This window comes from Mus pahari, chromosome X (assembly GCF_900095145.1).
Source record: "Mus pahari chromosome X, PAHARI_EIJ_v1.1, whole genome shotgun sequence".
Classification (NCBI taxonomy): Eukaryota; Metazoa; Chordata; class Mammalia; order Rodentia; family Muridae; genus Mus; species Mus pahari.
The window spans coordinates 71,214,237-71,230,321 of NC_034613.1; the positions used below are offsets into that span (position 1 = coordinate 71,214,237).

At 34.4% G+C, this 16,085-nt stretch overlaps 1 protein-coding gene across 8 annotated transcripts in view; it reads left to right on the plus strand.

Moving 5' to 3' along the window:
- The window catches only part of Dmd (dystrophin), a 2,621,826-nt gene that overhangs the window by 931,252 nt on the left and 1,674,489 nt on the right, over positions 1-16,085 (plus strand). For all 8 annotated transcript variants that reach the window (XM_029534042.1, XM_029534043.1, XM_029534037.1 and 5 more), the window contains exons 3-4: positions 10,790-10,882; positions 14,518-14,595. In XM_029534042.1, the coding sequence (XP_029389902.1) occupies positions 10,790-10,882; positions 14,518-14,595 (171 nt within the window). The remainder of the gene's footprint in view (positions 1-10,789; positions 10,883-14,517; positions 14,596-16,085) is intronic.

A 16,085-nucleotide genomic window follows, 5' to 3' on the forward strand; every position in this document is an offset into this window, starting at 1 on the left:
TCTCCCCTCTCCCCTCTCCCCTCTCCTTTCTCATAGTTGGCAGGAAACTATGTAGAACACATTGGAGAACATTATTTTTCTTCAGTGCAATTGTTGGATAAGACCTCTATAATTAATTTCAGCAGTAAAAGAACTACTACTTTGTCACACACAAATTCAAGAGCTCTTTTAAAAATTGTATTTTGTAAGGATTTTAACCACTGATAAACCTTTTCTGTGTATGGACATGCATTATTTCATTTTCACCTTTCAAACACTTCAAATCTCAGTTATACTATATTATTTCAACTATACAGGTATGTCAGACCATTGTTAATTTCTTTGACAAGTTTTGTCATGTGTTCCTAAGGAGCTTTAAGTGGACTAAGTAGCTCTGCTGATTTTGACTGAGCTTTGTTGGATGCCTCCTGCTATATAACAACCTCCTATGGGATACCTAGGTCATCTTGGCTCTGCCCCACATCTTTGTCATCCTCCCATAACCTAGCTCAGGTATGATTCTATGGTGAAAAAAGTGCCACACAGAGGACAGAAAAGTGGCCACACCCTTTGGAGGCCAATATGTGTTCTATATTACTGGTCAAAGCAAGTCAGGGGCTGATGCACATTAACTAGGCAGAAAATGGAAAATCAATGAGGCCACATTGTAAAGGGCATGGACTCATTAAAGAATGAAATATTTGGACCAATTTTGCTGTTAATCTACCATTTAGAGCAGATGTTCCTGCACAACATAGCTCTCATGACAAGTAATATTTCTACACAAGGGTATTCTCTAAACAATGCCAATACTGAACTTTCTGAAACAGTATTTACTCCACTAAAATATGACTATTTTATTAATGTAAAAAATATGGCTTACGCGTCTCAAAATTAGAAATCTTGTTAAAATTGTTTACCCAGGTTCCTTTTATTGCCTTATCAAATATTCTCTGATGTAATCTCATGCCTCTGTAATGTGTTCATTTTTCCACTCCTTAACAGACCTTATGCTTGAAGAACTGGCTTAGTGTGGTTTCTGGAATCAGAAAATATAATTTGATCTTAGTATCAGAAGGTCTTTCTGCTTGTGCTCTTTTCTTACCTTCCACATCTTCCTGCTAATACTTTATTCAACTTTTAAAATTCAGTTGAGAAACTCCTGCTTTTAGTTATTCTCTCCAGAGTGGATTAAATCTCTCTTTACCAACAGTACATTTATGATACCAGTATCAAAAAGAGTATAATTATAATTGTTTTGAAGTACACCTCTTTCCTAGAATGTAACAAATTCTGGGAAAACAAAAGCAATGGGTAAAGGGGAAGAAAGCTTTCATCTACCTATTGTTCCTGGTGTGTTGGACAGTATGGAGCATGTGAATAGTACTGATTAAATATAATTGGGTAACATAAATTCTTCTCTCCTTTGACATATGATGGAAACAACTTAAGTGTTATGTAATTTACCTCCATTTCTGCATAGCTGAGAAAAGCTAGAAGTGCTATTTAAATAAGTACTTACTTGCTTCAAAGTACCATATCCTTCAAGATAAATCCAATAAATTGAAGATTTTCAAACAAATAAGTGGCCTGTTTAGATATTTATGAAATTCCTGCATTACAAACACAAACATAAAATGTTTTATTTTATAAGCTATAATTTAAACCTTGAGATCTTTACTCAATTATTTTAGTCTTTGTGCATATGTGTGTATTTATGAGTTAATATTGGAGCATATGTGCCTGTGCATATGTGGAAGTCAGAGAACAACTTTGGGTTTCAGCCTTTACCTTTAGTCTTACTTGAGACAGGGTACCTGTGTTCAACACTGTGAATAACTTGATAGGTGGCACCACTGGCTTCCAGAAATTTCCCTGTCTCCATCTTTCATCTGGTGAAGTGGCACTGGAATTATAGACACATGAACCAAGCTTAATGTGGATGTTGGAGAAGCTAAGCTCAGGTTCTCATTGGGAAGGGTGGCTTTAGCCAATGAACCATCTCGACAGCACCAGACTTGAGAAACATATCATAATGTGTACATGAGAGTTATCACTGTGCCCATTATCTTGTCACAAATTCAGTGTGCCATTAGGAATAACTATTTTCTCAAGTTAGCATGTGACATTCAGAAACCGAATGGGAAAAGCAGGGGGTTGAGAGATGGGTAAGTGGTTAAAAGCCCAACTTGCTCTTGCAGAGGAGCAGATCTAGGTTTGGATCCCAGGGCCCACATTCTGATTCACAACCATCTGCTACTGTAGTTCTTAGGAGGCTTGAACACAATTATCTGACTTCTGTGGTACTGTACGTATGTGGCACAAAGATACAAGAAAAAATGCATATTTTGTAAGACAAAAGAAAATGTAAAAAAAACATTAAAATTGCTTTTTTAAGATCATAAAGATGACCATGTTAAAACTCCTTATCACTAACAATGTTATAATAACTGAATAATTATAACAAATATTTAGGCAGTAGAGATAGAAAGTGGATAAGAGATGGGGAGGTAGAGTATCTACACTCAGAGTTGTATGTAACACTTATGACTTTAGAAAATTGTTTTCTATGTTTCAAATTTATTATCTGTAAGATAGAGATGCATTCTGTTGATGTAAATATTAAAGCTAAATATGTAAAGTATACTGATGTTAGGCATAAATACTACTGAATCTGTGTATACGAAACTGGTTCTTATGAAAAAAGATGAAATTAATTAAATAATATACTACTACAGGATTGAAAATTTCCTCTAGTTCCACTTTTAAGAAGGAAATAGAAATACAAGTTACATATCCTATGCCATCTAACCTTGTGACTCCTTTATGATTTGATACTATCTACAAACAAACCTTCAGTATAGTCATTGAACAAGAGATTATGAATTGTCCAAGGCTGACTTCCTAATGGGCGAAGAATGGTGCAATTGGGGGGAAAAGCTATGTCTTGTCACACACATTCACCACATATAATTTTCTGTCATGTATATTATGAAAGTATATATAATATATCAATAAAACTTCAATTTATTAATTATAGAAATATATGAATAATCATGGGCCATTGCCCTTTCATTATGTCTGAACAAATCTAAATATTCTTTAGCCATCTTAGATTTTATTTTTTTCTAAATGTTGATAGGTTGCATTGCCTTAAGAATTACTTATGCTGGGCAGGGGTGTCACATACCTGTAATCCCATCACTCAGGAGGTAGAGGCAGGTGGATTTCTGAGTTCGAGGCCAGCCTGGTCTACAGAGTGAGTTCCAGGACAGCTAGGAATATACAGAGAAACTCTGTCTCAATAAAAGGAAAAAAAGCAGCTTATTATATCACACACACACACACACACATATATATATATATATATATATATATATATACATACATACATATATATATACACACACACATATATACATATATATACATATATATATATACATATATATACATATATATGTGTATATATGTGTATATATTTATATATATATGTGTGTGTATATATGTATATGTATATGTGTGTATAGATGTATATGTGTGTATGTATATGTGTGTGTGTGTGTTTAGATACTTTGAAACAAAATGTGTCATCTTGGCATGTTTGTTCTATAATTTTATGTAAAAAGCAATTATTAGAATAGATCATAATTAATTTCCATGTCTATCCCTAAATGTCCAAATACAAATCAATTTCTTATGTGGTTTAAAAGAAAAAGGAGTCTTTCAGGATTCTAACTTATAAGGAATAAGTAATTCACATAAAAGATAATTACCTAAATTCATGTATTGTAAAGCTATGTTACAAGATTTTTTCATTTTATTATGGTTATATCAAACAATATATGATAGAAAATTACCAAATTTGTAATATTTTGGGTTTAGAAACCTTGGGACAAATGATCTATTATTATCCTTGGTAATTTACAATGAGAACTCATAAGCCAAAGTGATTCAGTTCAGTTATTTTAAAGACCAAGGTTTGTAAGAGATAGCTCTGATTAGACAATGATACATACTGACTCTGTATAAGCATTCTTTCCTTTGGTGTTTAAAACAAACCATTTATATATAATGACTTGATTTTCACCAACTTTTGTATTGTTACTGTTGAAGTTTCTAATGGGCAATCTGCCTGAGTCATATTTTGTATACTTAGTACTACAACATACAAATTAGATGCTAGTAATTATGTTTTATAAAGACTTACTGCTGAATATCATTCTGTAACTAGAGAGAATGTGAGACTATTATATAACTCAACTGCTGAGTACTTCTTAGTTCCAAGGAGTAACTTGGCTTTTTCTTCATGATCTTTGTAGCAAGATTTTAGTGCTATTCCTGGCTCATAGGAGTTTCTAAAAGTATGTGATAATGAATAAATACATGTTAATTTTGATCTGCTAAACCTAAGTACATTCTAGAACTTTGATATTCCTGTTAAAGAAGAAAATGTATCCCACTGATACATTTGGCTTCTTGCAATGACATTGCTAGAGATAGAATTGGTAGATTAAGTCTGAGGAAGAACATTTGGCCTTCCAATTCCTTTCTGACATGGATGTCTGACAATTTTTTGCAATGTGTGAAGTGTCCAAAATAGTGGTTGTTCATCCACATGGGTTCACTTTCTTCCTTTTGTCTATTCCAAGAGACTAGCTTCCCTCTAATAGCAGATTTCCTTGTTCCCAGGACTTATGGGTGTTTGGGGGCCATGGGTATGTCTTAAAGCAGGATAGATGGAGTATAAAAAGAAAGATAAAGCTGGGCATGGTAGTGCATGCCTTTAATTCCAGCAATCGGGAGGCAGAGGCTGGGGGACTTAGGAGTTCGAGACCAGCCTGGTCTACAAAGTGAGTTCCAGGACCAGCCAGGCCTATACAGAGAAACCCTGTCTTGAAAAAACCAAAAAAAAAAAAAAAAAAAATCAAGACACTGAGTAATAGGAGCTCCTCTCTCTCAAGCAGTCTTCTTGGCTCTTTCATTGTCTACAGACCAAAAACTGCTCTCTTCTCTGAGTCTAGGAGTAAAAATATTTCTCTATGATTAGTTCCAGTGCTTTCATAAAACTCTATCTTCATCTTCACAAACATTCATTTCTTAAGCTCTTACAATATTATTTATTTCTGCAACGACCTTTGGATCCTTAGAATAGAGTTGGACCTGTCCGTCATGTAAGGAAGGACAGCAAAAGACATGCATTTGAGTTTATTGAATACTTTGTAATCCAGAGGCTATATTTTACACCTCACATTTGTTAGCCGTTTAATCTTTATATTGTCAAATTAATTAGTTCCTTAGGTCACTCTGAGTCTAAGATTACAGAGGTGAATTGTCTAGAAGTAGGAGTATTATGGTTAAAACTATTGGAATAAATCCATAATAATTAACATTGTTTAAGCATATCTTGTTTTTTAAAAGCCCATTCAGCTTAAAATGTTTACGTCGTTACAAGATGGATAATGCTATAACTTGTTTTTTAAAATGGAAATGGACTAGAGGCATGGATAAGAGAGGAGACTCATTCAAGATCTCATAGGGAGAATATTAAAAATATGGATTTCATTAAAGGCACTCAGCATAGAGTAAATTTTATTATTCACAAATTTATAATTCCTTATACTTGGTAAACCACACATCAGTATGAATTCTTTCCTTTCTATCTTCCCTCTGTATAAGCAATATTCCTTTCAATCATTACAACCCTAAAATTAAAGACAAAACAAATTTTATATTTTTATTGCAAGGCTTGCGAAGCATTATTAGTATATGTTGTGAACAATTAGTATAGTGATCATTCTTGAGGAGACTAGTCCATAGAAGGTATGAGATTCCTACCAGGGTCTAAGACTTAATCCTGTTTCCATATGTGATTGCTGGTAATATAAATCTATTCACTTTACAAAGATTCATTGAGCTATACAACTTAAGGTATATGTTTACTATATGTATATTTTATGCAACAATACCATCTTTCTGATTGTTTAAACCAGTCTTAAAGGAATAGTCACCTATGAGATGTACCTATTTACACTACAGTAGGCTGCATTATTTTGTGGTAAGCAATTTAGACACATTGCCTCCCAGGAGATTTTGATTCCTCACTTTTGCAGTCCTTTTTGGTATTTCCAGTGTCCAGACATATGTAATCACTGAACAGTCTCTTGACTGTCTGAGCAAAGATATATCCATGGCTTGACCTTTTTGTAACCAGAAGGTCATGCTAAATTATCCCTGTGCTCTTTACCTCTTACTGGAACATTGTATTGATCCTTCTGAATTTTCAGGTTAAAAGAGCAATGCAAGTCTGAAGAGTCAGAGGCCACTTAAACAGCTTCACAAATGCATTTCTGAGCCTTTCCCAGTTTTATGTTTTTACATTTTTCTTCACTTTGTTTATGTCACCGACTAATATATCTTAACATGGTCTGGACTTCTGTATTTCTTAATTCCTTGCTGACAGTGCCGTAGAAGGATTATTATCTTACAATCGTTTCATCTTGCTATTTGGGTTAGTAAAAAAGTCAATAACTGAATGCATGAATCTGCTGAGTAATGTCAAAAGTTCGCTGAGTTCATTTAATAAAGCAACCATTAGTCATGAAAGGAACTGAAGACAGGGAGCCACAGAGTCATGTAGCACAAAAAGGCTGTGGCACTTTATATGCTTTACAAAATCATTTTCTGCACTCGAAAAGAAAGCCATTAATGAGGGACTTTTAAGGAAAGAGTAATGCTTTCATGACCCCAAATGTCACCCATGAAAAAAGATGTGATAGCTACCACAGATGAAACGGGAAGAAAACAATCCAAGATTTAATTAATAATAGCCTAATGGCAAGACCATGAAACTTCTATGGACTTTCCCACCTGCAGGTAACATTTCTCATTCCCAGTGGTTGTCTATGGACAATTACGGCTGTACTTCCAACCATAATTAACTCTCTGAATTCTTCACCAACCCATTTATTTTGTTGAGAAATGCCATCTGGGTATCATTGTCTACCTAGTCATCAGTAAAATGACCCCAACTTACTCTCAAGTTTTTTTTTTGTTTTCTTAAGATATTTTCTTCATTTACATTTCAAATGCTATCTCCAAAGCCCCCTATACCCTCCCCCTGCCCTGCTCCTCAACCCACATCTACTCTTATAAGGAGATATAATCACATACACTGCGAATGAACTCAGCATTTTCCATTAGATCTAAATAACATGGTAAACTTTCATATGTCCCCAGAACTTAACTAGATAGAGAGGCACTAATAGAAAAACAGAGCTTTAAAACCACCCTATATTAAGTGTAGCTTAAGTTGTCCAGTCATAGGCAATGCCTATAAAATACATATATTTTTGTTTCATTTTGACATCACAGGTGTGCTCTGAGTTATGTGTAATTCCATTTTATTGATCAGTACAAAGGTTTACTTACTTTAGTAGGATAGAACAGCTAGTGAACAGAGCTCTTGAGCTCCATAGTTAGCATCTGCTGTCCCTGGAGCCTCTGTTCCTTTTGCTGTGGATATCTATAACTCTGTCCAATGAGTGGAGAATCATTCAATCTTAAAAAAGATGCAGGAGTAATGAGAGGTTACCTTTTGTCTGTTGAGTAGTCATACTACATGTTGACAAAGCATGTAAAGCTCTGAGACATTTCAATTAGAATTGCTTTAGTAGGTGGCAATTTTACTCAAAGGTGCTTTGATATTTGTTTTTACATTAAAGCAAACATGCATTACCAATGGAGGGCAAAAGCTGCTTCAGCCTGTACTTTCACAGAACTGTTAAATCTTTAGATACTAAGGAATTGAGCCTACCATATCCAGGGTATATTCATTCAGACTTATTTTCTCAAAGCACATACTTTCTGGATGGAACAAATAGGACTTGGACTTCTTTTGTGTTATTCAACAAAATACTGTTTATATATGGGCTTCGAAAGTTGATAAAAGGGTAAGGTCAGTCTTTGTCCTGTCAATGCATTGCTTCCTTGTACTAAGATCATTAAATAGTTACACGTGGGATTCTGTGCCTAGACCAGAAACATTTCTTCCCTCTCCACTTTTGTTGTTTTGGGCAAAAAATGGAAATTATAAAGAATTTGTGTCACATTTGGACTATAGGCAATTCTCTCAGCCTGTTGACCTTTATGTAGGTTCTTATTTCCCTTAAATCAAACCATATGGGTGTTGCTATATGATCCTTAAATTTGATTTCCTGAGCCGTATTTCATACTTACCAGCTTCTTTTCTCTTTTATATAAAAAAATGCCATTTTGTCATCTATGTCCTCCTTGTTTTGTGGGAGTTTATTTGGCAATCAATATTAATGTACGCTATCTCCTACAGAAAAAAAATACATTTGCTTTTCTTTAAAAACTGGCATATTGCTATCTGCAAGGTTCTTCTTTTGATAGTTTTAGAACACACTCTTTTTTCAATTGCCTCTGGAAAATTTGCTCCTAAAATAAACAATATTTCTAGATGTATTTTAACTTACTTGAAAAAACTCTTGATTTTATATGTTAACATATGTATACATATGAAGATCTTGAGAAGTAGGCACTCATTTTTCTGCTGAAATGTCACTGCTGTTTTAAGATTTGTTTATATTTTATATGTCATAAACCTACTTTAAAAACTTTTAACATGTTAAGTTTCCTATTCTTTCTCTGGATGTTTCAAAAGCACTATTGGGATACAGTTTCAATATAAAAGCTAGTTTCTAAAAAATAGTCTGTACTTGATATCACAAAAACTTATTATGTAAGAATCAGTGACTTACCTTCAAGAGCTAAGTTTTTCTTCATAGAAGGCACTAGACACACACAGGTACTATCATTGACATTCCTGCCCGGATGTAGGAAGAATTCAAGTTTTATGTCTTTCATTTTAGAAGTATCAAATTTGTCTTGTTTCTTACATCCAGGGATTTTCTTTTTTTGTGGGGGGGGTTGTAGTGAGGTTTCTGGGTTTTATTTTTATTACTATTTCTTAGAATTGCATATGTGTTTTAACAAAGGTCATCCCCTCTGCTCCTTCTTTCTTTCATCCTCCCCACCACCACTACTTATACCTTAACACTTCATGTATTTATTTTACCTGCTAAGTCTGCTCATTGCTCGCAGTTGAGTAATGTCAAATAGTTTAATCCTCATATTAGGCCTGTCATTTGATAATCTGGGAAAGCAATTCCTGATTCTGCTCCATAGACTCTGGTACTTTGCACAGTTATGTTCTTCTTGACCCACTTAATTTCCTGTGTGTGGTATTATCATTCACAAACATTTTCCTGAATGGGCAAGAACTTCTGTCAGAGGCATTATATGTCTGATTTACCAATGTGTGCCACATCCAGCATCTCAACTTAAGCTTATTGGTTAAACTTAGTGCTAGATGGACTAAATCTTTGTAGATAACATGAGCAATCAAAGAGCTGAAAAGAATTTCATATGAAGCAATTGTAGAATATTTAGCCAAAACTAGCAAGACTTTTGGGGTGTATATCATAACAAATAATATATTTGTAAGATAATGAATAGAAAGATAGTAAAGTGGTAAGATGGAAGTAATAAAGGCTTCAGAAGTTTCCTAGACCTGGCAAAAAATCTTGAGTTTGCAATCTTCTAGTTTTGTAATAAAATTTCACAGAGCCAAATACTTAGTCTCACCTACTTCTACAAGATGAGTGCATAACTATGACAAACATGTTATGACGGAATGACATAAGCATGACAAAAATGATACAATAGTGAAAGAATCTACTTGCACAGTTCAGTACCTCCAATATGTACTTAACTCCAAAAATGTTAGGACTTAGAGTTACTTTTAGGCTCTTTGATGGAATGTCTTAATAGATAACCTGTATAAACAAGAGAAAAGCCTTAATAGACTTGTTTTCACTGCTTAAATCAATAGCCATACCACATTGAACACCCTTAATCTCATCTGACCCCAGAAGTTGAGCATGGATGGGCCTGGTTAATATGTGGATAGGAGACCAACTGGAATTACTGGGTGGAAGACGACTTGAGATTATCAGGAGTAAAAGGCTTCAAAATTATTAACTATCTAAGCCAGATACTTCCAAAGTTTGAATTGTCAAAAATGATAACAGGAGTTTTTTCTTTTTTTCTTTTTTTTCATTAAATATTTATTTACATTTCAAATACTACCCTGAAAGTTCCCTATACCTTCCCCCTGCCCCTGCTCCCCTACACACCAACTCCCACTTCTTAGCCCTGGCATTCCCCTGTATTGGGTCATATAAAGTTTGCAAGACCAAGGGGCCTCTCTTCCTAATGATGGCCAAATAGGTCATTTTCTGCTACATATTCAGCTAGAGACACGAGCTCTGGGAGGTGCTCGTTAGTTATTATTGTTGTTCCACCTATAGGGTTGCAGACCCCTTCAGCTTCTTGGGTACTTTCTCTAGCTCCTCCATTGGGGGCCCTGTGGAGAACAGGAGTTTTTTAATCATTTTATTCAAAGTGTGACAAAGAATGTTGAACAATCTGACAAATTTATTGGATAAATTATGCTATAAATTTTCAAATAGCCATCATTAGGAGTTCAAATAATTTGTCCTAATGTTATAAATTCTTTGACCCTACTTATTCTTTTTCCATCTAAAAAAAACCTAATGAACCTTGCTTATTAAATTGAGCTTTCTTTTTCATCTATCACTCTTGGTACTTTATTAATTGTAAACACCAAACACTATTAAATACAGCTTTAAATTTCTAAAAGCTTCATCATAGATATGAATCATATAAATTAAGCTGTCTTCAAGTGTTTTTTTTTTTATTTCAGTTTGGAAAGCAACACATAGACAACCTCTTCAGTGACCTTCAGGATGGGAAACGCCTCCTAGACCTCTTGGAAGGCCTTACAGGGCAAAAACTGGTAGGAATCTTCCTTCCTTCCTTCCTTCCTTCCTTCCTTCCTTCCTTCCTTCCTTCCTTCCTTCCCTCTTTTTCTGCATGCATATATATGTGGAAGTGAATGTATATTTATATGTGGGTATACAAGCACATGTGTGTAGGCAAATGTTGACTTCCAGATCTTCCTCAGTTACTCTCTACTTGAAACCCAACTTCATTGATTCAGCTAGTTTATCTAGCCAGCTTTCTTCTGGGGTACCCGTCTCTGCCTACTGATCCCTTGGATTGTAGACAGGCCACCACCATGCCTACATTGCTTCTAAGTGGGCACCAAGGACACACATTCTGGTCCTCACACTTGTACACTGAGACATCTCTCCAGCCAGGAGGTTTGTCTGAAATTTATGATAACCACAGTAAAATGTCAGGTGCCCCCAAAGAAGTTTTATTTGGGTGATCTAATGAGACCCCTTGATGTATTGGCCAGGTAATTAATACAGTACCTATTCCTGAACAAAATAGAATAATTCATATTAAAATTTTCATTTTTATATTGTCTATCATGTGCAGAATATCTAAGTAAAAATGTGCAGTAATATATCCAGTTAATTAATAAGCATTCTGTGACTTTACCATTTAAAAAATCTTTCTTAAGGACTATATAAAGTTTTTATGCATAATGACTTTATATTTATCTTTGTGTTATTTTATATTTTTCAACTACTTTTAAATGTACCTGTATTATTTTATAAACAACAAAAATATTTTGGTACATTATAATAAAATTATAGGTAGTTTAATCTGGTATCCAAATGCTTCTGTGAAGAAAATATAATTTTCTTTTGAGAACTGTTAACGTGTACAGCATTAGATCATTCATTTGGGGAGAGAAAGCATGGTTGTACAATGTTATAGGTCACTACAGTCATAGAGGAGTCTGAGTTCAGTTGATGAAAGCCTCATAATGGAGAAAAACTCTTAAATTCTAATCTGCTGATTTCAAACATCTTATTTTTAAGATCTCTATTATTCTTTTAAGTGGGGTTTAAGACTCCAGTCCACCTAGTCATACATTCTGCATATCTAATGAGTTTTATTCAATTATTATCTTATTCTGTTCTCTTTGCCCTTTAACAGAGCTCTCCAGAATGAGAATTTATTTTATATACTATAGAAATTCTAGCTGTCCTTCAGAGGTAGAACTGGCCAACATCCTATCTCTGACTTGCCTCTTGCAATTCTTTTGCATCAAGCCAAATTGGTCTCTGTTCTGTCAGACATCACCCAGTATTTTGCCCTGTTCTTTTGTTTACCTATTTTGCTTTCTGTGTTTCTCTGTGTTCTGACAGTCCATTAAAAACCTAGGTCTTCTCCTTGTTAGTGAAAACTTTTAATGAACATTTAAATTTAGTTTAATATTTGCCTTTAATTCAATGAAATATTTCATCTATGATCTTTAACAAAATGTATTAGTCAAGTCATCTTGGAGATTAGAAGGCCTAAAATAAAATTTGGAAGCTATACAGCCTGTTGAAATAGTAAGTATTTCTAGGGTATGGAAGTTCTTCAGAAGGATGGGAAGACTCTTAAAAAGCACAAACAATCCAGTTTTGGAAGTCATGCCTTTAACTAAACTAAGGGTGAAAAGAGAGCTATAGAAATCACTGGTTTGGTTAGCTGACTTGATCCAACAATGTCATTGTTGAAGATATCGAGGAGAAATTATGAGTAGGAAATGAGCTTCTGATAAATTCTTGGAAATCACTAATAAGAGCTTACATTAAGAAAAAAAATGGATAAGAGCCAGGTGTAATGTCACACACCTGTAATTCCAGCCCAAAGACAGTGGAAGCTAGAGATAGTGGCATTGAAGCCAGACTAGAAAATATAGTCAAACTCTGTTTCCAAACCAGAAAATAATAATAATAATAATAATAATAATAATAATAATAATAATAATAATAAAAGGGAATAAATTCAAGCATCATAGCAGTAGAATTTCTAAAACTCATCAATTACGAAAAAAGGTGATATACATTTTTAATTGATTATGCAGATGCTAGCTTAAAAATTAAGGGGTGGGATATGACTTTGGGATTAAAAGTGTGAACTAAGAAATCTGGTTACTGAAAATTTGACTTCCAGTGATGAGGACTACTAGGTCACAGTAGTCAAAGCAAGACTCTTTAATCTTTATTAGTATTACATATTTTAACAATATTTTGTTAATTATTTGAGAATTTCATGCAATATATTTTGAAAATATTCATCCCTCTTGCCCCAACTCTAACCCTTTCTATCTTCCCATGCCTGCCTATCCAACTTTGAAAATCATTCTTCTTTATTTTTCTTCTTTACACCATTGAGTCTAGTTTATGTTGCCAAGCTTGTCTTAGGCGTGGAACCTACCATAGGGTGTGGCCAGTCTACCAAGAATCATATCATCAATAAAAACTGACTCTTCCTCTTCCTTCTGTTAGCAAATACCAATAGCTCCTCAGCTAGTGGTGGGATTTTTGTTTGTTTGTTTTTGTTTTTCATGACAGGGTTTCTCTGTGTAGCCCTGGCTGTCCTGGAACTCACTCTGTAGACCAGACAGGCCTTGAACTCAGAAATCTGCCTGCCTCTGCCTCCCAAGTGCTGGGATTAAAGGTGTGTGCCACCACGCCCGGCTAGTGGTGTGATTTTATGCCCACCTTTCATTTTTATATTGGGATTTTGTCTTAAACAGATCTTCTTGTCACAATCACTGAGTTTGTTTCAATATGTATTTGCCCTGTTGTGTCTAGAAAACATGTTTTCCTTGTTATCATCCATGGCTGGTATTTATAGCTTATTTCCTTCCTCTTCTGAGGATACCCGTGGAACATGGGGGAAGAAGTGTATTAAGTATGCCCCATTTACTGCTGAATAATTTATAGACTCTCATACTCTAATATTGGACGTTGTTTGTTTGTTTGTTTCCTTATTTGTTTGGGGGGAGCTCTATGTTATTGACCGTATAGCATTAAAATAATATATATTTGAAAATTATGTACCATATTATGTTTTATTTGACAATTTCAAATGTTTTTTGATCAGACTTGCCTCTACTTCTATCTCCTGTGCCCTCCCTGTTAAATCACTTTTTTCTTTCCTACAAGCCCCCTCTACTTTTATGCTGCTTTTTTTCATGACCAACTTATTTAAAATAGGGTTGCTAGTGTAAGCATGTATGATTAGCTAGCTACTGAGTGGAAACTGGGCAAGCCAAAAGACTCACATCTCCTTCAGACTTTTCTTAAAATGTATAGAAATAAAGTTTCTTTCATATCTTCCTGGTTACTTGCCTTTTGTATTTTGCTAATGTTTTCCATTATTGATGGTCTTATAATAATGCACACTGGGCTAAAAAATGAAGGAGCAATCATCTCAAGTAATATTGTAAAAGGGAAAATGATTTCTTTCCTAGGAGGTATATTCTTTATTCTAAAGATGGACTATGCCAAAGATAATTAGCCCAAAGCCTGCAGACTTTTAAAATGAATGTTGCAAGTCTGTGTTCATTTAAATGTAAAATATTCAAACTGAAAAGTGAAATTTACACATTTTTTATTTTTCTGGTAGAATTTCTTGTCTCTTTTTTTCTAGTAAACACCATTTCTCCTCTTTTTTTAGCCAAAAGAAAAGGGATCTACAAGAGTTCATGCCCTGAACAATGTCAACAAGGCACTGCGGGTCTTACAGAAAAATAATGTAAGTGGTGACCTGAACAGAGTCTGCACACCATGAAATAGCATGCTTAATATTTGTGTAAGGGCTTCAGCCCCATTGTAGAGAAAGCTTATTAATCCCTCTTGTAAATCACAGAAGCTCTTATTCTGAGCCTGTGTGCTACTTTCTTTGTGTGTGCTTGCAGCTAATGTAATTCTGGAAGCCAATGTATACAGCCATAGAGGACAGAGAAAGGTTAGACCTGTACCGGGTAAGGCTGTTGTATTATTTCTAGATGTTAGGTGAAGTAATTATTTTAATAGATAAACTGAGTCCGTCATACAATGGTGTTCTGTACAACAAAGAGATTTTTCTTATTGAATGCTATTCTCTATGTTCAGTGCTAATGATAATGAACTTTGTGAGATTCAAGCTAGCAGTTAATAAGCCCACATCAAATGTGTACATTCAACAGAAAAACAACTACCATTTTTAGCTCAGGGGGAAGAATTATTTAGTATACCTGGATGAAAATATATATATGATGTATTAGAAAAGTTAAAGAATCATAGATAAATGAGTGATCAGAATGGAGGAGGCATCTAGTCTCCTCTGAGAAAGGCTCAGTTTATACTATTTATTCATCATGGCCTTAGAGGGAGACACTTTTATATTAACTTCTACAACAGTTCTAATTGACAAGTACATTTACAAGGCACCATTGGTAGCTTTCTGGTTATAACACATCTCCTTTTAAAAGTTAAATTTTAAAACCATTGATCACATACTCTTAAAATAACTGGAATATGTAATAGATTTGTAATAAACTATAGTCCCACATATATTTCTCAGATTATCCGGTCATAACAAAAAGATGCAAGAATGGAACTGTAATTAGCTGTATTTATGAATGTACTGTCATTGTCACATTTAACGTGACAAAGTTATTTTATAGAAACATTACAAACTTGATTGCTTTCCAGCTGTAAATTTTCAGCTTTTCTGATATTAGCATAAAATGATCTAAAGGAAACTTGTAAAGAGCACTACCATCTAGGCAATGAACAGTAACACAAAGGTTTGTAGTCGTTAAGAAGACATAAAAAATGCTGGAAAGACTATGAATACATTTATGTGGTAGATGTTACCATATATACGTTATACTGTGTGTGTGTTATATATGTATGTATAGATATTATTGTATATATATTGTATATGTAGTGTCTACATAGTTTATATAATTTAGTTACAGTATACAAATAGGTAATGATGGTTCAAATAGGAGGACTGTAAAGACTTCCTGGTTAGGTATTATATAAGCTGAGACCTAAAGGAAATGAGACCTTTAATTAACCACAAGAAGGGTCCAGACAGAATAATAAAAATACCTTGAGGTATAGAAGCATTTGGAATGAGGACTCAGCAGTTGGAGAGGACAATGTTCAAAATCAAGTAAAGATGAAGGGGCATAGTGAGGTAGAGGTGTGAAGGGTAGAATATAGTAAACTGTGGCTAGGGCTTTGATTCTGCTC